The sequence below is a fragment of the Salvelinus namaycush genome, chromosome 42, assembly GCF_016432855.1.
Source record: "Salvelinus namaycush isolate Seneca chromosome 42, SaNama_1.0, whole genome shotgun sequence".
Classification (NCBI taxonomy): domain Eukaryota; kingdom Metazoa; phylum Chordata; class Actinopteri; order Salmoniformes; family Salmonidae; genus Salvelinus; species Salvelinus namaycush.
This window is the reverse complement of record NC_052348.1, coordinates 12,165,997-12,191,293: the sequence shown is the minus strand read 5'-3', so window position 1 is coordinate 12,191,293 and position 25,297 is coordinate 12,165,997. Positions and strand designations below refer to the sequence as shown.

Here is a 25,297-nt window from a genome sequence, read left to right as displayed (position 1 = left end):
CCACTACAGTATCTAGTCAACCACTACTGACCTCTACAGTATCTAGTCAACCACTACTGACCTCTACAGTATCTAGTCAACCACTACTGACCTCTACAGTATCTAGTCACCCACAGTACTCTAGTCAACCACTACTTGACCTCTACAGTATCTAGTCAACCACTACTGACCTCTACAGTATCTAGTCAACCACTACTGACCTCTACAGTATCAGTCACCTCTACAGTATCTAGCAACCCTACTGACTCTACAGTATCTAGTCAACCCACTACAGTATCTAGTCAACCACTACTGAACTCTACAGTATCTAGTCAACCACTACTGACCTCTACAGTATCTAGTCAACCACTACTGACCATCTACAGTATCTAGTCAACCACTACTGACCTCTACAGTATCTAGTCAACCCTACTGCCGTCTACGTATCTAGTCACCTCTACAGTATCTAGTCAACCACTACTGACCTCTACAGTATCTAGTCAACCACTACAGTATCTAGTTCAACCACTACTGACCTCTACAGTATCTAGTCAACCTCTACTGACCACTACAGTATCTAGTCAACCACTACTGACCTCTACAGTATCTAGTCAACCACTACTGACCTCTACAGTATCTAGTCAACCACTACTGACCTCTACAGTATCTAGTCAACCACTCTACTGACCTCTACAGTATCTAGTCAACCACTACTGACCACTACAGTATCTAGTCAACCTACTACTGACCTCTACAATTATCTAGTCAACCACTACTGACCTCTACAGTATCTAGTCAACCACTACTGACCTCTACAGTAGCTAGTCAACCACTACTGACCTCTACAGTACTAGTCAACCACTACAGTATCTAGTCAACCACTACCAGTATCTAGTCAACCACTACTGACCTCTACAGTATCTAGTCAACCACTACTGACCTCTACAGTCATCTAGTCAACCACTACTGACCTCTACAGTATCTAGTCAACCCTACTGACTGACCACTACAGTATCTAGTCAACCACTACTGACCACTACAGTATCTAGTCAACCACTACTGACCACTACAGTATCTAGTCAACCACTACTGACCTCTACAGTATCTAGTCAAACACTACTGACCTCTACAGCATCTAGTCAACCACTACTGCCCTCTACAGTATCTAGTCAACCACTACTGACCTCTACAGCATCTAGTCAACCACTACTGACCTCTACAGTATCTAGTCAACCACTTCTGACCTCTACAGTATCTAGTCAACCACTTCTGACCTCTACAGTATCTAGTCAACCACTACTGACCTCTACAGTATCTAGTCAACCACTACTGACCACTACAGTATCTAGTCAACCACTTCTGACCTCTACAGTATCTAGTCAACCACTACTGACCTCTACAGTATCTAGTCAACCTCTACAGTATCTAGTCAACCACTACAGTATCTAGTCAACCACTACTGACCTCTACAGTATCTAGTCAACCACTACTGACCATCTACAGTATCTAGTCAACCACTACTGACCTCTACAGTATCTAGTCAACCACTACTGACCACTACAGTATCTAGTCAACCACTACTGACCTCTACAGTATCTAGTCAACCACTACTGACCTCTACAGTATCTAGTCAACCACTACAGTATCTAGTCAACCACTACAGTATCTAGTCAACCACTACTGACCTCTACAGTATCTAGTCAACCACTACTGACCTCTACAGTATCTAGTCAACCACTACTGACCTCTACAGTATCTAGTCAACCACTACTGACCTCTACAGCATCTAGTCAACCACTACTGACCTCTACAGTATCTAGTCAACCACTACTGACCTCTACAGTATCTAGTCAACCACTACAGTATCTAGTCAACCACTACTGACCTCTACAGTATCTAGTCAACCACTACTGACCTCTACAGTATCTAGTCAACCACTACTGACCTCTACAGTATCTAGTCAACCACTACTGACCTCTACAGTATCTAGTCAACCACTACTGACCACTACAGTATCTAGTCAACCACTACTGACCACTACAGTATCTAGTCAACCACTACTGACCTCTACAGTATCTAGTCAACCACTACTGACCTCTACAGTATCTAGTCAACCACTACAGTATCTAGTCAACCACTACAGTATCTAGTCAACCACTACAGTATCTAGTCAACCACTACTGACCTCTACAGTATCTATTCAACCACTACTGATCTCTACAGTATCTAGTCAACCACTACTGACCTCTACAGTATCTAGTCAAACACTACTGACCTCTACAGTATCTAGTCAACCACTACTGACCACTACAGTATCTAGTCAACCACTACTGACCTCTACAGTATCTAGTCAACCACTACTGACCTCTACAGTATCTAGTCAACCACTACTGACCTCTACAGCATCTAGTCAACCACTACTGACCTCTACAGTATCTAGTCAACCACTACTGACCTCTACAGTATCTAGTCAACCACTACAGTATCTAGTCAACCACTACTGACCTCTACAGTATCTAGTCAACCACTACTGACCTCTACAGTATCTAGTCAACCACTACTGACCTCTACAGTATCTAGTCAACCACTACTGACCTCTACAGTATCTAGTCAACCTCTACAGTATCTAGTCAACCACTACTGACCTCTACAGTATCTATTCAACCACTACTGACCTCTACAGTATCTAGTCAACCACTACTGACCTCTACAGTATCTAGTCAACCACTACAGTATCTAGTCAACCACTACTGACCTCTACAGTATCTAGTCAACCACTACTGACCACTACAGTATCTAGTCAACCACTACTGACCTCTACAGTATCTAGTCAACCACTACTGACCTCTACAGTATCTAGTCAACCACTACAGTATTTAGTCAACCACTACTGACCTCTACAGTATCTAGTCAACCACTACTGACCTCTACAGTATCTAGTCAACCTCTACAGTATCTAGTCAACCACTACTGACCTCTACAGTATCTAGTCAACCACTACAGTATCTAGTCAACCACTACTGACCACTACAGTATCTAGTCAACCACTACTGACCTCTACAGTATCTAGTCAACCACTACTGACCTCTACAGTATCTAGTCAACCACTACTGACCTCTACAGTATCTAGTCAACCACTACTGACCTCTACAGTATCTAGTCAACCACTACTGACCTCTACAGTATCTAGTCAACCACTACTGACCACTACAGTATCTAGTCAACCACTACTGACCTCTACAGTATCTAGTCAACCACTACTGACCACTACAGTATCTAGTCAACCACTACTGACCTCTACAGTATCTATTCAACCACTACTGACCTCTACAGTATCTAGTCAACCACTACAGTATCTAGTCAACCACTACTGACCTCTACAGTATCTAGTCAGCCACTACTGACCTCTACAGCATCTAGTCAACCACTACTGACCTCTACAGTATCTAGTCCACCACTACTGACCTCTACAGTATCTAGTCAACCACTACTGACCACTACAGTATCTAGTCAACCACTACTGACCACTACAGTATCTAGTCAACCACTACTGACCTCTACAGTATCTATTCAACCACTACTGACCTCTACAGTATCTAGTCAACCACTACTGACCTCTACAGTATCTAGTCAACCACTACTGACCACTACAGTATCTAGTCAACCACTACTGACCTCTACAGTATCTAGTCAACCACTACTGACCTCTACAGTATCTAGTCAACCACTTCTGACCTCTACAGTATCTAGTCAACCACTACAGTATCTAGTCAACCACTACTGACCTCTACAGTATCTAGTCAACCACTACTGACCTCTACAGTATCTAGTCAACCACTACAGTATCTAGTCAACCACTACTGACCTCTACAGTATCTAGTCAACCACTACTGACCTCTACAGTATCTAGTCAACCACTACAGTATCTAGTCAACCACTACTGACCTCTACAGTATCTAGTCAACCACTACTGACCTCTACAGTATCTAGTCAACCACTACTGACCTCTACAGTATCTAGTCAACCACTACTGACCACTACAGTATCTAGTCAACCACTACTGACCTCTACAGTATCTAGTCAACCACTACTGACCTCTACAGTATCTAGTCAACCACTACTGACCTCTACAGCATCTAGTCAACCACTACTGACCTCTACAGTATCTAGTCAACCACTACTGACCTCTACAGTATCTAGTCAACCACTACAGTATCTAGTCAACCACTACTGACCTCTACAGTATATAGTCAACCACTACTGACCTCTACAGTAATCTAGTCAACCACTACTGACCTCTACAGTATCTAGTCAACCACTACTGACCTCTACAGTATCTAGTCAAACCACTACTGACCTCTACAGTATCTAGTCAACCTCTACAGTATCTAGTCAACCACTACTGACCTCTACAGTATCTATTCAACCACTACTGACCTCTACAGTATCTAGTCAACCACTACTGACCTCTACAGTATCTAGTCAACCACTACAGTATCTAGTCAACCACTACTGACCTCTACAGTATCTAGTCAACCACTACTGACCACTACAGTATCTAGTCAACCACTACTGACCTCTACAGTATCTAGTCAACCACTACTGACCTCTACAGTATCTAGTCAACCACTACAGTATTTAGTCAACCACTACTGACCTCTACAGTATCTAGTCAACCACTACTGACCTCTACAGTATCTAGTCAACCTCTACAGTATCTAGTCAACCACTACTGACCTCTACAGTATCTAGTCAACCACTACAGTATCTAGTCAACCACTACTGACCACTACAGTATCTAGTCAACCACTACTGACCTCTACAGTATCTAGTCAACCACTACTGACCTCTACAGTATCTAGTCAACCACTACTGACCTCTACAGTATCTAGTCAACCACTACTGACCTCTACAGTATCTAGTCAACCACTACTGACCTCTACAGTATCTAGTCAACCACTACTGACCACTACAGTATCTAGTCAACCACTACTGACCTCTACAGTATCTAGTCAACCACTACTGACCACTACAGTATCTAGTCAACCACTACTGACCTCTACAGTATCTATTCAACCACTACTGACCTCTACAGTATCTAGTCAACCACTACAGTATCTAGTCAACCACTACTGACCTCTACAGTATCTAGTCAGCCACTACTGACCTCTACAGCATCTAGTCAACCACTACTGACCTCTACAGTATCTAGTCCCCACTACTGACCTCTACAGTATCTAGTCAACCACTACTGACCACTACAGTATCTAGTCAACCACTACTGACCACTACAGTATCTAGTCAACCACTACTGACCTCTACAGTATCTATTCAACCACTACTGACCTCTACAGTATCTAGTCAACCACTACTGACCTCTACAGTATCTAGTCAACCACTACTGACCACTACAGTATCTAGTCAACCACTACTGACCTCTACAGTATCTAGTCAACCACTACTGACCTCTACAGTATCTAGTCAACCACTTCTGACCTCTACAGTATCTAGTCAACCACTACTGACCTCTACAGTATCTAGTCAACCACTACTGACCTCTACAGTATCTAGTCAACCACTACTGACCTCTACAGTATCTAGTCAACCACTACTGACCTCTACAGTATCTAGTCAACCACTACTGACCACTACAGTATCTAGTCAACCACTACTGACCTCTACAGTATCTAGTCAACCACTACTGACCACTACAGTATCTAGTCAACCACTACTGACCTCTACAGTATCTATTCAACCACTACTGACCTCTACAGTATCTAGTCAACCACTACAGTATCTAGTCAACCACTACTGACCTCTACAGTATCTAGTCAGCCACTACTGACCTCTACAGCATCTAGTCAACCACTACTGACCTCTACAGTATCTAGTCCCCCACTACTGACCTCTACAGTATCTAGTCAACCACTACTGACCACTACAGTATCTAGTCAACCACTACTGACCACTACAGTATCTAGTCAACCACTACTGACCTCTACAGTATCTATTCAACCACTACTGACCTCTACAGTATCTAGTCAACCACTACTGACCTCTACAGTATCTAGTCAACCACTACTGACCACTACAGTATCTAGTCAACCACTACTGACCTCTACAGTATCTAGTCAACCACTACTGACCTCTACAGTATCTAGTCAACCACTTCTGACCTCTACAGTATCTAGTCAACCACTACAGTATCTAGTCAACCACTACTGACCTCTACAGTATCTAGTCAACCACTACTGACCTCTACAGTATCTAGTCAACCACTACAGTATCTAGTCAACCACTACTGACCTCTACAGTATCTAGTCAACCACTACTGACCTCTACAGTATCTAGTCAACCACTACAGTATCTAGTCAACCACTACTGACCTCTACAGTATCTAGTCAACCACTACAGTATCTAGTCAACCACTACAGTATCTAGTCAACCACTACTGACCTCTACAGTATCTAGTCAACCACTACTGACCACTACAGTATCTAGTCAACCACTACTGACCTCTACAGTATCTAGTCAACCACTACTGACCTCTACAGTATCTATTCAACCACTACTGACCTCTACAGTATCTAGTCAACCACTACAGTATCTATTCAACTACTACTGACCTCTACAGTATCTAGTCAACCACTACTGACCTCTACAGTATCTATTCAACCACTACTGACCACTACAGTATCTAGTCAACCACTACTGACCACTACAGTATCTAGTCAACCACTACAGTATCTATTCAACCACTACTGACCTCTACAGTATCTAGTCAACCACTACTGACCTCTACAGTATCTATTCAACCACTACTGACCACTACAGTATCTAGTCAACCACTACTGACCACTACAGTATCTAGTCAACCACTACTGACCACTACAGTATCTAGTCAACCACTACTGACCTCTACAGTATCTATTCAACCACTACTGACCTCTACAGTATCTAGTCAACCACTACTGACCTCTACAGTATCTAGTCAACCACTACTGACCTCTACAGTATCTAGTCAACCTCTACTGACCTCTACAGTATCTAGTCAACCACTACTGACCTCTACAGTATCTAGTCAACCACTACTGACCACTACAGTATCTAGTCAACCACTACTGACCACTACAGTATCTAGTCAACCACTACTGACCACTACAGTATCTAGTCAACCACTACTGACCACTACAGTATCTAGTCAACCACTACTGACCTCTACAGTATCTAGTCAACCACTACTGACCTCTACAGTATCTAGTCAACCACTACTGACCTCTACAGTATCTAGTCAACCTCTACTGACCTCTACAGTATCTAGTCAACCTCTACTGACCTCTACAGTATCTAGTCAACCACTACTGACCTCTACAGTATCTAGTCAACCACTACAGTATCTAGTCAACCACTACTGACCACTACAGTATCTAGTCAGCCACTACTGACCACTACAGTATCTAGTCAGCCACTACTGACCACTACAGTATCTAGTCAACCACTACTGACCTCTACAGTATCTAGTCAACCACTACTGACCTCTACAGTATCTAGTCAACCACTACTGACCTCTACAGTATCTAGTCAACCACTACTGACCTCTACAGTATCTAGTCAACCACTACTGACCTCTACAGTATCTAGTCAACCACTACTGACCTCTACAGTATCTAGTCAACCACTACTGACCTCTACAGTATCTAGTCAACCACTACTGACCTCTACAGTATCTAGTCAGCCACTACTGACCTCTACAGTATCTAGTCAACCACTACTGACCTCTACAGTATCTAGTCAACCACTACTGACCTCTACAGTATCTAGTCAACCACTACTGACCTCTACAGTATCTAGTCAACCACTACTGACCACTACAGTATCTAGTCAACCACTACTGACCTCTACAGTATCTAGTCAACCTCTACTGACCTCTACAGTATCTAGTCAACCACTACTGACCACTACAGTATCTAGTCAACCACTACTGACCACTACAGTATCTAGTCAACCACTACTGACCACTACAGTATCTAGTCAACCACTACTGACCTCTACAGTATCTAGTCAACCACTACTGCCCTCTACAGTATCTAGTCAACCACTACTGATCTCTACAGCATCTAGTCAACCACTACTGACCTCTACAGTATCTAGTCAACCACTTCTGACCTCTACAGTATCTAGTCAACCACTTCTGACCTCTACAGTATCTAGTCAACCACTACTGACCTCTACAGTATCTAGTCAACCACTACTGACCTCTACAGTATCTAGTCAACCACTACTGACCACTACAGCATCTAGTCAACCACTACTGACCTCTACAGTATCTAGTCAACCACTACTGACCTCTACAGTATCTAGTCAACCACTACTGACCACTACAGTATCTAGTCAACCACTTCTGACCTCTACAGTATCTAGTCAACCACTACTGCCCTCTACAGTATCTAGTCAACCACTACTGACCTCTACAGCATCTAGTCAACCACTACTGACCTCTACAGTATCTAGTCAACCACTACTGACCTCTACAGTATCTAGTCAACCACTACTGACCTCTACAGTATCTAGTCAACCACTACTGACCACTACAGTATCTAGTCAACCACTACAGTATCTATTCAACCACTACTGACCTCTACAGTATCTAGTCAACCACTACTGACCTCTACAGTATCTATTCAACCACTACTGACCACTACAGTATCTAGTCAACCACTACTGACCACTACAGTATCTAGTCAACCACTACTGACCACTACAGTATCTAGTCAACCACTACTGACCTCTACAGTATCTATTCAACCACTACTGACCTCTACAGTATCTAGTCAACCACTACTGACCTCTACAGTATCTAGTCAACCACTACTGACCTCTACAGTATCTAGTCAACCTCTACTGACCTCTACAGTATCTAGTCAACCACTACTGACCTCTACAGTATCTAGTCAACCACTACTGACCACTACAGTATCTAGTCAACCACTACTGACCACTACAGTATCTAGTCAACCACTACTGACCACTACAGTATCTAGTCAACCACTACTGACCACTACAGTATCTAGTCAACCACTACTGACCTCTACAGTATCTAGTCAACCACTACTGACCTCTACAGTATCTAGTCAACCTACTACTGACCTCTACAGTATCTAGTCAACCTCTACTGACCTCTACAGTATCTAGTCAACCACTACTGACCTCTACAGTATCTAGTCAACCACTACAGTACTCTAGTCAACCACTACTGACCACTACAGTATCTAGTCAGCCACTACTGACCACTACAGTATCTAGTCAGCCACTACTGACCACTACAGTATCTAGTCAACCACTACTGACCTCTACAGTATCTAGTCAACCACTACTGACCTCTACAGTATCTAGTCAACCACTACTGACCTCTACAGTATCTAGTCAACCACTACTGACCTCTACAGTATCTAGTCAACCACTACTGACCTCTACAGTATCTAGTCAACCACTACTGACCTCTACAGTATCTAGTCAACCACTACTGACCTCTACAGTATCTAGTCAACCACTACTGACCTCTACAGTATCTAGTCAGCCACTACTGACCTCTACAGTATCTAGTCAACCACTACTGACCTCTACAGTATCTAGTCAACCACTACTGACCTCTACAGTATCTAGTCAACCACTACTGACCTCTACAGTATCTAGTCAACCACTACTGACCATCTACAGTATCTAGTCAACCACTACTGACCACTACAGTATCTAGTCAACCACTACTGACCTCTACAGTATCTAGTCAACCTCTACTGACCTCTACAGTATCTAGTCAACCACTACTGACCACTACAGTATCTAGTCAACCACTACTGACCACTACAGTATCTAGTCAACCACTACTGACCACTACAGTATCTAGTCAACCACTACTGACCTCTACAGTATCTAGTCAACCACTACTGCCCTCTACAGTATCTAGTCAACCACTACTGATCTCTACAGCATCTAGTCAACCACTACTGACCTCTACAGTATCTAGTCAACCACTTCTGACCTCTACAGTATCTAGTCAACCACTTCTGACCTCTACAGTATCTAGTCAACCACTACTGACCTCTACAGTATCTAGTCAACCACTACTGACCACTACAGTATCTAGTCAACCACTTCTGACCTCTACAGTATCTAGTCAACCACTACTGCCCTCTACAGTATCTAGTCAACCACTACTGACCTCTACAGCATCTAGTCAACCACTACTGACCTCTACAGTATCTAGTCAACCACTTCTGACCTCTACAGTATCTAGTCAACCACTTCTGACCTCTACAGTATCTAGTCAACCACTACTGACCTCTACAGTATCTAGTCAACCACTACTGACCACTACAGTATCTAGTCAACCACTTCTGACCTCTACAGTATCTAGTCAACCACTACTGACCTCTACAGTATCTAGTCAACCTCTACAGTATCTAGTCAACCACTACAGTATCTATTCAACCACTACTGACCTCTACAGTATCTAGTCAACCACTACTGACCACTACAGTATCTAGTCAACCACTACTGACCTCTACAGTATCTAGTCAACCACTACTGACCACTACAGTATCTAGTCAACCACTACTGACCTCTACAGTATCTAGTCAACCACTACTGACCTCTACAGTATCTAGTCAACCACTACAGTATCTAGTCAACCACTACAGTATCTAGTCAACCACTACTGACCTCTACAGTATCTAGTCAACCACTACTGACCTCTACAGTATCTAGTCAACCACTACTGACCTCTACAGTATCTAGTCAACCACTACTGACCTCTACAGCATCTAGTCAACCACTACTGACCTCTACAGTATCTAGTCAACCACTACTGACCTCTACAGTATCTAGTCAACCACTACAGTATCTAGTCAACCACTACTGACCTCTACAGTATCTAGTCAACCACTACTGACCTCTACAGTATCTAGTCAACCACTACTGACCTCTACAGTATCTAGTCAACCACTACTGACCTCTACAGTATCTAGTCAACCACTACTGACCACTACAGTATCTAGTCAACCACTACTGACCACTACAGTATCTAGTCAACCACTACTGACCTCTACAGTATCTAGTCAACCACTACTGACCTCTACAGTATCTAGTCAACCACTACAGTATCTAGTCAACCACTACAGTATCTAGTCAACCACTACATTATCTAGTCAACCACTACTGACCTCTACAGTATCTAGTCAACCACTACTGACCTCTACAGTATCTAGTCAACCACTACTGACCTCTACAGCATCTAGTCAACCACTACTGACCTCTACAGTATCTAGTCAACCACTACTGACCTCTACAGTATCTAGTCAACCACTACAGTATCTAGTCAACCACTACTGACCTCTACAGTATCTAGTCAACCACTACTGACCTCTACAGTATCTAGTCAACCACTACTGACCTCTACAGTATCTAGTCAACCACTACTGACCTCTACAGTATCTAGTCAACCTCTACAGTATCTAGTCAACCACTACTGACCTCTACAGTATCTAGTCAACCACTACTGACCTCTACAGTATCTAGTCAACCACTACTGACCACTACAGTATCTAGTCAACCACTACTGACCACTACAGTATCTATTCAACCACTACTGACCACTACAGTATCTAGTCAACCACTACTGACCTCTACAGTATCTAGTCAACCACTACAGTATCTAGTCAACCACTACTGACCTCTACAGTATCTAGTCAACCACTACTGACCACTACAGTATCTAGTCAACCTCTACTGACCTCTACAGTATCTAGTCAACCACTACAGTATCTAGTCAACCACTACTGACCTCTACAGTATCTAGTCAACCACTACTGACCTCTACAGTATCTAGTCAACCTCTACAGTATCTAGTCAACCACTACTGACCTCTACAGTATCTAGTCAACCACTACAGTATCTAGTCAACCACTACTGACCTCTACAGTATCTAGTCAACCACTACTGACCTCTACAGTATCTAGTCAACCACTACTGACCACTACAGTATCTAGTCAACCACTACTGACCACTACAGTATCTAGTCAACCACTACTGACCTCTACAGTATCTAGTCAACCACTACTGACCTCTACAGTATCTAGTCAACCACTACTGACCACTACAGTATCTAGTCAACCACTACTGACCACTACAGTATCTAGTCAACCACTACTGACCTCTACAGTATCTAGTCAACCACTACTGACCTCTACAGTATCTAGTCAACCACTACTGACCTCTACAGTATCTATTCAACCACTACTGACCTCTACAGTATCTAGTCAACCACTACTGACCTCTACAGTATCTAGTCAACCACTACTGACCACTACAGTATCTAGTCAACCACTACTGACCTCTACAGTATCTAGTCAACCACTACTGACCTCTACAGTATCTAGTCAACCACTTCTGACCTCTACAGTATCTAGTCAACCACTACAGTATCTAGTCAACCACTACTGACCTCTACAGTATCTAGTCAACCACTACTGACCTCTACAGTATCTAGTCAACCACTACAGTATCTAGTCAACCACTACTGACCTCTACAGTATCTAGTCAACCACTACTGACCACTACAGTATCTAGTCAACCACTACTGACCACTACAGTATCTAGTCAACCACTACTGACCTCTACAGTATCTAGTCAACCACTACAGTATCTAGTCAACCACTACTGACCTCTACAGTATCTAGTCAACCACTACAGTATCTAGTCAACCACTACAGTATCTAGTCAACCACTACTGACCTCTACAGTATCTAGTCAACCACTACAGTATCTAGTCAACCACTACTGACCTTGTGGCGAAATCCTGCACTTAAGTGCGCTGCCACTTTAAGAGCGCATGAGCAGTAGGAAGGAGGAGATAAAAGAGCTCGTTAAGCTCTATTGGGGAGGAGCTCTTGTTGGCGCGACAGTTTGGTTTGTGTGTGCTATGCTGCAGAGTTTTTTTTTTGTTTGTCTTCACTGTATGTGGTTGTACAGTTTTTTGCGATCAATCCTCGGTGTGATCGCTCGACGACGTGGTTGTTCTCATTTGGGACCGCGATGGTTATGGATCAAATGGATTAGTAGCAATATTTGTTGCGAAGCGTTCAACTACAACCCAACACTCCATTCGGACAGTCAGACCGGATACCTGCACCCTCAAGACCACAGCTAAGCCCTCTCTTGTTCTCTTTCTCTCTTTCTCTTCACGCTATGTTCCAGTGCTTTACACTGCAACCGACTCTATTTCCTAAGTACATTGAAGTTTCATTGGAGCTGGACTAGTGTGTATATGAACACCACACATTCATACCCTCTGCACTCCTTCCCAGGAAGAAAATACAAACTATTGCAAATCCTCTGTGTGATGACTGGGTTCATTCATTATTGTATGAAGTTGCTGTTTATTTGCTCTGCCATTATTGTTATATGAGGTATGTTTGGTGGGGTTACCAAGAATTGTGGAAGGACTGATGTGATGTGGGATCTATAGGGTGTGTATTCTTTTTTCTCTCCGCTGGCTATCTGGTCAACAGGCTACACTCTAGGCAGTCTCTTCTGTTGATGTGTGTGGGTCTGGTAGTGGTACTCTCGCTGTTCTACTATTTTCCTTTCGGCAGGGTTAATACCTGCCTGGCGCCCGAACAAAATCTTCTTTACCTTTCTCTAATTAATACCGCTACAGAAGTGGCGCCCGAACAGGGACTTGAAGAGAAACACCCATCACACCATCCACACAAGGTTGAATCATGTCTTTTGTTGGAACCCCATACTGTGTCAATGTGGACACACCTAATGGTAATTGTGTTCAAGATTCTTTCATTGTGGAAGGATTCGATGAACTAATGGAGTTGGATAGCACTGACCCTAATCCCCAGGTTTCTGGCTCACCTATAACCTCTCCACCATTACCCTCACCTCAACCTCTTCCTGTTACCCTGCCCAGAGAGACTGGGAGAGGTGTCTCTGTGATCACTGGACGACTGGAACATCAATGGACACACACCAATCATAGTTTGACAATGCAGGAGAATGCCATTCGCAAACTCAGTGAATGTGCGGAGGCTCATCAGACAGTTGTGCAGCTGAGGTTGGATTACCTTCCCTGTCAAATGGAGGAAAACCAACAACAAATTGTTCAGAGACAAAAATATTTACACGATTCTCTGAAACAGGATATTCAGGGACAACTGCACCAGTTCAAAACACAAATGGAATCTAACCATCAGCAAGTCCTAATCTATCTTGAGGAGGAACAAAAACAGAGAGCAGAGGAGTCAGCCTCTGTTGTGAAGGGAGTGTTTTCTTATCTGAAGGAAGTTATGGAGGACATGAAGAACTCTCTCACAGGGGAACTACGATTGTTGATTGAACAAACTAAAAAGGACACCGTTAATGAGATGGAAAAAGCACAGAAGGCCACAGACCTTCAAATGGAAGAGCTGCACCAGGAGGAAATGAAAGGCTTTTCCCTTCTGGACAAATCTTTTGTACCTCCCTTAGGTTTTGCCACTGGCTTGGTCAGTAACGGAATAGGAACAGGTAGCACTACAAAACCCCCTATGAAGATACTGTTAAACAGAACTCCCGCTGAAACTGTCATGCCTCCTCTAGAGCGCTCCCTCCCTATCAAACTACTTTTCCCCATTTTTGGCAGCCCAGAAGATGATGTTGATCCACTGTTTTTCTTATCTAAGTGTAATGATTTTCTTTCTATCCGGCCCCTTACTGACTGGGAGGTTCTTGCCACCCTCCGCAGTGTTCTCCATGGTACAGCAAGAGACTGGTGGGAGATAGCCTGTGAACATGTGAAAACCTGGGAGGAGTTTCAAAAAATATTCCTCAGCCTTCCTCTCAGAGGACTATGGGGATGAACTGGCGGAACGTGTTCGTAACAGAGTCCAGGGTGAAGCAGAGCCAATACGGGACTTTGCCTTCTCCTATCGAGTTCTATGTAGGAGATGGAAGGCTGACATTACTGAGCCGGAGATGGTCAAACTCATTCTCAAGAACATGATTCCCCGCCTTGCTAGTCAACTTCGAGAACGTGTGCAGAATGTGGATGATCTGGTGCGTCTGGGGACTCAGTTTGAGAAGGACTGGAAGCACCACCTTCAAACTAAAAACCCTGTTCCCTCATCCCAGTATACCCATAGCTCTCTGGGGGCTAAACCATCTCAGATATTTGTACCCAAGAGCCAAGACAAAAGTCCAGTGATGTGTTGGAGGTGTAAAGTCCAACATCCTCCAGGTTCTTGCCCACTCTATGTCCAGCGTCAGGATTCCGGAAAAGGTCAGAAAGGACAGAAGACCGACAGTCTAGACAGACGTGGTGGCTTGCATACCATTGGGTCAGCCTTAATGCCCATGAAGCCTTTAGACATCACCCCTAGCTGTCTTATTACTATTCCGCAACAACTATTGGTGCCCCTGACTGTTAGGAACTGGAGAGGGAAGGCCATAATTGACACAGGAGCAACTTACACCCTGATGCAAGAGGCCCTGTGGCAAAACATGGCATTACCTCATGAGGAGCTACAAACATGGGAGGAGGGACCATTGTACTTGGCCAATGGAGAACCTACCACCCCTTTGGGCTGGATTAGTATAATAATACAACTGCATGATGAGACTATTAAACTTCCTGTGGCTATTCTTGCAGATTCAAGCCTTGCATTTGCTGTAGTCCTTGGTCTAGACTTCCTGTTCTTCAGTGGACTGACCATCTCGATGTCCGAACCCTCCTATCGGCTGCACTCTGACTATTCCCAGCCTCATCCATTTCAACCTGGTAATGCACTGATTTCAGGCTGGAGCCTGCTACATTATGCAGAGTCCGGACAAGGTCAAGTCAGAGACCGAGAAAATATAAAAAGACAAAGACAAAAACATGTTTCACCAGTGAAGTCGGAGAACCCAACTGTCACCCTGATTACCGCCGTACCCCCCCTTCTATCCGAGAGCAAAAGCAAACCTGATGCTGATTTCTACATCAAACAAGCAGTGGAACAGGCATGTCTGTCGGATGAGGAAAGGTGGAAGCTCTCCCAGATGTTGGAGATGAACAGTGAGGTCTGCACTCTTACACTCGGCTGTACAACCATCTTTAAACACAAAATTTATACCCGGCATGATGTCCCTATTAAGCAGCGTCCCTACAGGTTGTCCCCCGCCAAACTGGCAATCCTCAATGAACTGCTCAAAAGCATGTTGGAGAATGGAATTGTGGAACCGTCTTTTTCCGGATGGGCTTCTCCGGTTGTCCTGATTCCTAAGAAAGATGGTGGATATCGATTCTGTGTGGACTACAGGAAGCCGAATGCCATAACAGAAAGCGATGCCTACCCTCTACCAAACATAAATGACATACTGGAATCTCTGGCAGGAGCATCTATCTTTAGTCATCTGGATCTGAACAGTGGTTATTGGCAGGTGGCAATGGATCCCGCTAGTCAGGACAAGACTGCCTTTGTCACCCCTGCTGGTTTGTACTCCTTCAAAGTCATGCCTGTTGGTTTGAAGAATGCTCCAGCCACCTTCCAAAGGTTGATGAAGACTGTCCTGGGAGATCTGAGGGGTAGAAATTGTCTTGTGTATCTGGATGACATCATAATCTACTCTCCCTCTGTCGCGGATCATCTGAAAGACATACAGTCCGTCTTCGACAGACTAAAGGCTGCAAGTTTGACCTTGAACTTGAAGAAGTGTCGTTTCTGTTTGCTAGAACTCAAGTTCCTTGGTCATGTGGTTAATGCTGAAGGTATCCATGCAGATCCAGCCAAAGTTGCAGCCGTGCAGGAATTCCCAATTCCCACATCCCTCAAGGCTGTTCAGCGTTTTTTTGGGTATGGCTGGATGGTACCACAGGTTTGTGCCTGACTTTTCAAAGGTCGCCGAACCCCTCAACCACCTTAAGAAGAAGGGTGTGAAATTCCAATGGACCTCTGCATGCCAAAGTGCATTTGAAACACTCAAAAACAGTCTCATTACTCCTCCAGTGCTTGGACATCCTAACTTGAATGCTCATTTCATTGTGTACACGGATGCAAGTCAAACAGGACTTGGCGCCGTCTTGGCTCAACAAACAGGACTTGGAACAGAAGAAGTTCTTGCCTATGCAAGTCGCACCCTTAATTCAGCCGAGAGGAATTATTCAACGACTGAAAGGGAGTGCCTCGCTGTGGTCTGGGCTTTGGAGAAATGGAGCTACTACTTGGAGGCGAAGATCTTCATCGTTGTCACAGACCACGCTGCTCTGCAGTGGGTTCTGGCATCAGGCAAGACCAACAGCCGTCTTATTCGCTGGTCTATCCGACTGCAGAAGTTTGACTTCATCATTGAGTATCGCAAAGGAAAACTGAACGTTGTACCAGATGCCCTTTCTCGGATTACAGAGACTGCCAATGTTTGTCCTCCCTTGTGCAGCACTTACACTACCGCTAAGTGTCTGGATGATTCCTTTCCTCTGGATGATGAGAGTGTATGGAGAGCCCAGCAGAAGGATGCTGCCATCATGGCGATCCACAAGAGTCTGTCTGAAGAAGACTCAAAGAGTCGTTTCAATGATAAGTATAGCATAATTCAGGATAAAGTGTATCGAAAAACTCCAAGAGGAGAGGGAATACACAGCTCCCATTATCGCGTCTTCATTCCCTCTACATTGAGTGACCAGATAATCCAAGCTTATCATGCTAACCCCATGAGTGGCCATCTTGGAGTTTTTAAGACGTATCGAAGACTACAAGAGGTGGTTTACTGGCCAGGCATGTGGGTTGATACCCGGAAGTTTGTACAGCAGTGTGAAGTCTGCCAGAAATACAAACCAGACATTGGCAGACCTGCTGGAAAAATGCAGCAGACCGTGGTAAACCATCCAAATGAAATGTTGGGAATTGACCTCATGGGACCTTTTCCTCCCAGCCGTGGAACCCAGAATGAATTTTTATTGGTGGTAGTGGACTACTACACACACTGGGTGGAGTTGTTTCCACTCCGCAAAGCCACTGCATCAGCCATTGCTCTAATTCTGCGACGGGAGGTCTTTACCAGATTCGGAATTCCAGACCAAATCCTCTCTGACCGAGGTCCGCAGTTCATATCAGGAATATACAAAGAGCTTTGTACCTACTGGGGTGTAATTGCCAAGCTGACCACAGCCTACCATCCTCAGACCAACCTGACCGAGAGGGTAAACCGTACCCTGAAAGGAATGATTGCTTCATTCGTGGGGGATCAGCACACAAGGTGGGATTTACATCTTCCTGAATTTGCACTGAATTTGCACGAATTTGCTTTGCACTGAACTCTGCCGTGCAGGAGACTTCTGGGGTCACTCCCGCTGAACTCCACCTGGGAAGACCACTAAAAGGTGCGATGGACAGAGTCTTGCAAAGTTCTAATGTTTCACCTGACTGCCCAGCGTTTGATGCCGTACAACACCACCACACCTTGCTAGCCAGAGTGGAGGCCAGCAAAACCAAAGCCAAACAACGACAGCTGAGAAACTATGATAAACATAGACGAGACGTGTGTTTCCCACCCCAGTCTCGTGTCTGGGTACGTTCCCATCATCTGTCGAAGGCATCTAAGAAGTTCACTGCCAAGCTAGCTTCGAGATGGAAAGGCCCATACCGTGTAGTGCAGCAGTTGGGACCAGTGAACTACTTGGTCTTGTTTGTAGGACACTGGGGAAGATGTCAGGACGGTGCATGTTGTTGACCTAAAGCCTTGCTACCCTACGGCAGAAGAGCTGGATCGCAGGCAAAAGCAACACCTGCAGGAACTCTTCGTGGAGGACTCTGATGATGAGGACTTCCCTGGTTTTGGATAGCAGGAACATTAACTTGTCAAAGCCTGCATCCTCTCTGTTTCTACAGGCTTTGTTTTTTCATGGGGGGAGGAGTGTGGCGAAATCCTGCACTTAAGTGCGCTGCCACTTTAAGAGCGCATGAGCAGTAGGAAGGAGGAGATAAAAGAGCTCGTTAAGCTCTATTGGGGAGGAGCTCTTGTTGGCGCGACAGTTTGGTTTGTGTGTGCTATGCTGCAGAGTTTTTTTTTTGTTTGTCTTCACTGTATGTGGTTGTACAGTTTTTTGCGATCAATCCTCGGTGTGATCGCTCGACGACGTGGTTGTTCTCATTTGGGACCGCGATGGTTATGGATCAAATGGATTAGTAGCAATATTTGTTGCGAAGCGTTCAACTACAACCCAACATACCATCGGACAGTCAGACCGGATACCTGCACCCTCAAGACCACAGCTAAGCCCCCTCTTGTTCTCTTTCTCTCTTTCTCTTCACGCTATGTTCCAGTGCTTTACACTGCAACCGACTCTATTTCCTAAGTACATTGAAGTTTCATTGGAGCTGGACTAGTGTGTATATGAACACCACACATTCATACCCTCTGCACTCCTTCCCAGGAAGAAAATACAAACTATTGCAAATCCTCTGTGTGATGACTGGGTTCATTCATTATTGTATGAAGTTGCTGTTTATTTGCTCTGCCATTATTGTTATATGAGGTATGTTTGGTGGGGTTACCAAGAATTGTGGAAGGACTGATGTGATGTGGGATCTATAGGGTGTGTATTCTTTTTTCTCTCCGCTGGCTATCTGGTCAACAGGCTACACTCTAGGCAGTCTCTTCTGTTGATGTGTGTGGGTCTGGTAGTGGTACTCTCGCTGTTCTACTATTTTCCTTTCGGCAGGGTTAATACCTGCCTGGCGCCCGAACAAAATCTTCTTTACCTTTCTCTAATTAATACCGCTACAACCTCTACAGTATCTAGTCAACCACTACAGTATCTAGTCAACCACTACTGACCTCTACAGTATCTAGTCAACCACTACAGTATCTAGTCAACCACTACTGACCTCTACAGTATCTAGTCAACCACTACTGACCTCTACAGTATCTAGTCAACCACTACTGACCTCTACAGCATCTAGTCAACCACTACTGACCTCTACAGTATCTAGTCAACCACTACTGACCTCTACAGCATCTAGTCAACCACTACTGACCTCTACAGTATCTAGTCAACCACTACTGACCTCTACAGTATCTAGTCAACCACTACTGACCTCTACAGCATCTAGTCAACCACTTCTGACCTCTACAGTATCTAGTCAACCACTTCTGACCTCTACAGTATCTAGTCAACCACTTCTGACCTCTACAGTATCTAGTCAACCACTTCTGACCTCTACAGTATCTAGTCAACCACTACTGACCTCTACAGTATCTAGTCAACCTCTACAGTATCTAGTCAACCACTACAGTATCTAGTCAACCACTACTGACCTCTACAGTATCTAGTCAACCACTACTGACCTCTACAGTATCTAGTCAACCACTACAGTATCTAGTCAACCACTACTGACCTCTACAGTATCTAGTCAACCACTACTGACCTCTACAGTATCTAGTCAACCACTACTGACCTCTACAGTGTCTAGTCAACCACTACTGACCTCTACAGTATCTAGTCAACCACTACTGACCTCTACAGTATCTAGTCAACCACTACAGTATCTAGTCAACCACTACTGACCTCTACAGTATCTAGTCAACCACTACTGACCTCTACAGTATCTAGTCAACCACTACTGACCTCTACAGTATCTAGTCAACCACTACTGACCTCTACAGTATCTAGTCAACCACTACTGACCTCTACAGTGTCTAGTCAACCACTACTGACCTCTACAGTATCTAGTCAATCACTACTGACCTCTACAGTATCTAGTCAACCACTACAGTATCTAGTCAACCACTACTGACCTCTACAGTATCTAGTCAACCACTACTGACCTCTACAGTATCTAGTCAACCACTACTGACCTCTACAGTATCTAGTCAACCACTACTGATCTCTACAGTATCTAGTCAACCACTACTGACCTCTACAGTATCTAGTCAACCACTACTGACCTCTACAGTATCTAGTCAACCACTACTGACCACTACAGTATCTAGTCAACCACTACTGACCTCTACAGTATCTAGTCAACCACTACTGACCTCTACAGTGTCTAGTCAACCACTACTGACCTCTACAGTGTCTAGTCAACCACTACTGACCTCTACAGTATCTAGTCAAACACTACTGACCTCTACAGTATCTAGTCAACCACTACTGACCTCTAAGGTATCTAGTCAACCACTACTGACCTCTACAGCATCTAGTCAACCACTACAGTATCTAGTCAACCACTACTGACCTCTACAGTATCTAGTCAACCACTACTGACCTCTACAGTATCTAGTCAACCACTACAGTATCTAGTCAACCACTACTTACCTCTACAGTATCTAGTCAACCACTACAGTATCTAGTCAACCACTACTGACCTCTACAGTATCTAGTCAACCACTACTGACCTCTACAGTATCTAGTCAACCACTACTGACCTCTACAGTGTCTAGTCAACCACTACTGACCTCTACAGTATCTAGTCAACCACTACAGTATCTAGTCAACCACTACTGACCTCTACAGTATCTAGTCAACCACTACAGCATCTAGTCAACCACTACTGACCTCTACAGTATCTAGTCAACCACTACTGACCTCTACAGTATCTAGTCAACCACTACAGTATCTAGTCAACCACTACTGACCTCTACAGTATCTATTCAACCACTACTGACCTCTACAGTATCTAGTCAACCACTACTGACCTCTACAGTATCTTGTCAACCACTACTGACCTCTACAGTATCTAGTCAACCACTACAGCATCTAGTCAACCACTACTGACCACTACAGTATCTAGTCAACCACTACTGACCTCTACAGTATCTAGTCAACCACTACTGACCACTACAGTATCTAGTCAACCACTACTGACCTCTACAGTATCTAGTCAACCACTACTGACCACTACAGTATCTAGTCAACCACTACTGACCTCTACAGTATCTTGTCAACCACTACTGACCTCTACAGTATCTAGTCAACCACTACTGACCACTACAGTATCTAGTCAACCACTACTGACCTCTACAGCATCTAGTCAACCACTACTGACCTCTACAGCATCTAGTCAACCACTACTGAACTCTACAGCATCTAGTCAACCACTACTGACCTCTACAGCATCTAGTCAACCACTACTGACCTCTACAGCATCTAGTCAACCACTACTGACCTCTACAGCATCTAGTCAACCACTACTGACCTCTACAGTATCTAGTCAACCACTACTGACCTCTACAGTATCTAGTCAACCACTACTGACCACTACAGTATCTAGTCAACCACTACTGACCACTACAGTATCTAGTCAACCACTACTGACCACTACAGTATCTAGTCAACCACTACTGACCACTACAGTATCTAGTCAACCACTACTGACCACTACAGCATCTAGTCAACCACTACTGACCACTACAGTATCTAGTCAACCACTACTGACCTCTACAGTATCTAGTCAAACACTACTGACCACTACAGCAGTATTTTGCACTTCATTTTGCACAATATTTTAGGTACCTTATCATTTAGGTAAGTACTTAATTCAACATTAATGTGTCTAATGTGTCCATTTCCTGCAGGGTGGCGACCTGTTTGATGCCATCACGTCCTCCACTAAGTACACAGAGAGAGATGCCAGTGTCATGGTGTTTAACCTGGCTGGAGCCCTGAAGTACCTCCACAGCATGAACATAGTACACAGAGACATCAAGCCTGAGAACCTGCTGGTGAGTAGTGAGGGACCACACTGAAGACGGGGGTAGCACACTGAAGACGGGGGTAGCCAGCTACACTGTAGACAGTAAGATCATTTGTTGTTGAATTGACATAGAGTAGTTACCTAACGATATGTCAGAATTGTTGTGACACAGTTCCACCAGAGTGGCCGAGACATACACTACCTTTCAAAAGTTTGGGGTCACTTAGAAATGTCCTTGTTTTTGAAAGAGAAGCAAAAAAATGTGTCCATTAAATAACATCAAATTGATCAGATATACAGTGTAGACATTGTTAATGTTGTAAATGACTATTGTAGCTGGAATCGGCTGATTTTTATTTGAATATCTGAATAGGCGTACGGAGGCCCATTATCAGCAACCATCACTCCTGTGTTCGCTAATCCTAATCGCTAAATTTATCATTTTAAAAGAGTAGTTGATCATTAGAAAACCCTTTTGCAATTATGTTAGCACAGCTATAAACTGTTGTTCTGATTTAAAGAAGCAATGAAACTGGCCTTCTTTAGACTAGTTGAGTATCTGGAGCATCAGCATTTGTGGGTTCGATTACAGACTCAAAATGGCCAGAAACAAAGAACTTTCTTCTTTCTTCAGCATCCCGGAGTCGCATCTTCACTGTTGACGTTGAGACCTGGTGTTTTGCGGGTACTATTTAATGAAGCTGCCAGTTGAGGACTTGTGAGGCGTCTGTTTCTCAAACTAGACACTCTAATGTACTTGTCCTCTTGCTCAGTTGTCCACCGGGGCCTCCTACTCCTCTTTCTATTCTGGTTAGAGCCAGTTTGCGCTGTTCTGTGAAGGGAGTAGTACACAGCGTTGCACGAGATCTTCAGTTTCTTGGCAATTTCTCGCATGGAATAGCCTTCATTTCTCAGGACAAGAATAGACTGACGAGTTTCAGAAGAAAGTTCTTTGTTTCTGGCCATGTTGAGTCTGTAATCGAACCCAAAAATGCTGATGCTCCAGATATTCAATTAGTCTAAAGAAGGCCAGTTTTATTGCTTCTTTAATAAGAACAACAGTTTTAAGCTGTGCTAACATAATTGCAAAAGGGTTTTCTAATGATCAATTAGCCTTGGATTAGCGATAATGGGTTGCTGATGATGGGCCTCTGTACGCCTATGTAGATATTCCATAAAAAATCTGCCGTTTCCAGCTACAATAGTCATTTACAACATTAACAATGTCTACACTGTATTTCTGATCAATTTGATGTTATTTTAATGGATGAAAAATGTGCTTTTCTTTCAAAACAAGGACATTTCTAAGTGACCCCAAACTTTTTGAAAGGTAGTGTAAGTGTACAGTCGTGGCCAAAAGTTTTGAGAATGACACAAATATAAATGTTCACGAAGTCTGCTGCCTCAGTTTGTATGATGGCAATTTGCATATACTCCAGAATGTTATGAAGAGTGATCAGATGAACTGCAATAAATTACAAAGTCCCTCTTTCCCATGCAAATGAACTGAATCCCCCAAAACCATTTCCACTGCATTTCAGCCCTGCCACAAAGGACCAGCTGACATCATGTCAGTGATTCTCTCGTTAACACAGGTGTGAGTGTTGACGAGGACAAGGCTGAAGATCACTCTGTCATACTGATTGAGTTCGAATAACAGACTGGAAGCTTCAAAAGGAGGGTGGTGCTTGGAATCATTGTTCTTCCTCTGTCATTCATGGTTAACTGCAAGGAAACACGTTCCGTCATCATTGCTTTGCACAGAAAGTGCTTCACAGGCAAGGATATTGCTGCCAGTAAGATTGCACCTAAATCAACCATTTATCGGATCATCGAGAACTTCAAGGAGAGTGGTTCAATTGTTGTGAAGAAGGCTTCAGGGCGCCCAAGAAAGTCCAGCAAGCGCCAGGACCGTATCCTAAAGTTGATTCAGCTGCGGGATCGGGGCACCACCAGTACAGAGCTTGCTCAGGAATGGCAACAGGCAGGTGTGAGTGCATCTGCTCGCACAGTGAGGCGAAGACTTTTGGAGGATGGCCTGGTGTCAAGAAGGCCAGCAAAGAAGCCACTTATCTCCAGGAAAAACATTAGGGACAGACTGATATTCTGCAGAAGGTACCGGGATTGGACTGCTGAGGACTGGGGTAAAGTCATTTTCTCTGATGAATCCCCTTTCCGATTGTTTGGGGCATCCGGAAAAAAGCTTGTCCGGTGAAGACAAGGTGAGCGCTACCATCAGTCCTGTGTCCATGCCAACAGTAAAGCATCCTGAGACCATTCATGTGTGGGATTGCTTCTCAGCCAAGGGAGTGGGCTTACTCACAATTTTGCCTAAGAACACAGCCATGAATAAAGAATGGTACCAACACATCCTCCGAGAGCAATTTATCCCAACCATCCAGGAACATTTTGGTGACGAACAATCCCTTTTTCAGCATGATGGAGCACCTTGCCATAAGGCAAAAGTGTTAACTAATTGGCTCGGGGAACAAAACATCGATATTTTGGGTCCATGGCCAGGAAACTCCCCAGACCTTAATCCCATTGAGAATTTGTGGTCAATCCTCAAGAGGCGGGTGGACAAACAAAAACCCACAAATTCTGAC

The 25,297-nt window shown here is 44.1% G+C and overlaps 1 protein-coding gene across 1 annotated transcript in view; it reads left to right on the top strand.

Moving 5' to 3' along the window:
• Positions 1–25,297, top strand: part of LOC120034742 (serine/threonine-protein kinase DCLK2-like) — a 97,784-nt gene that overhangs the window by 60,211 nt on the left and 12,276 nt on the right. The window contains exon 10 of the mRNA XM_038981346.1: positions 22,573–22,719. Within this exon, the coding sequence (XP_038837274.1) occupies positions 22,573–22,719 (147 nt within the window). The remainder of the gene's footprint in view (positions 1–22,572; positions 22,720–25,297) is intronic.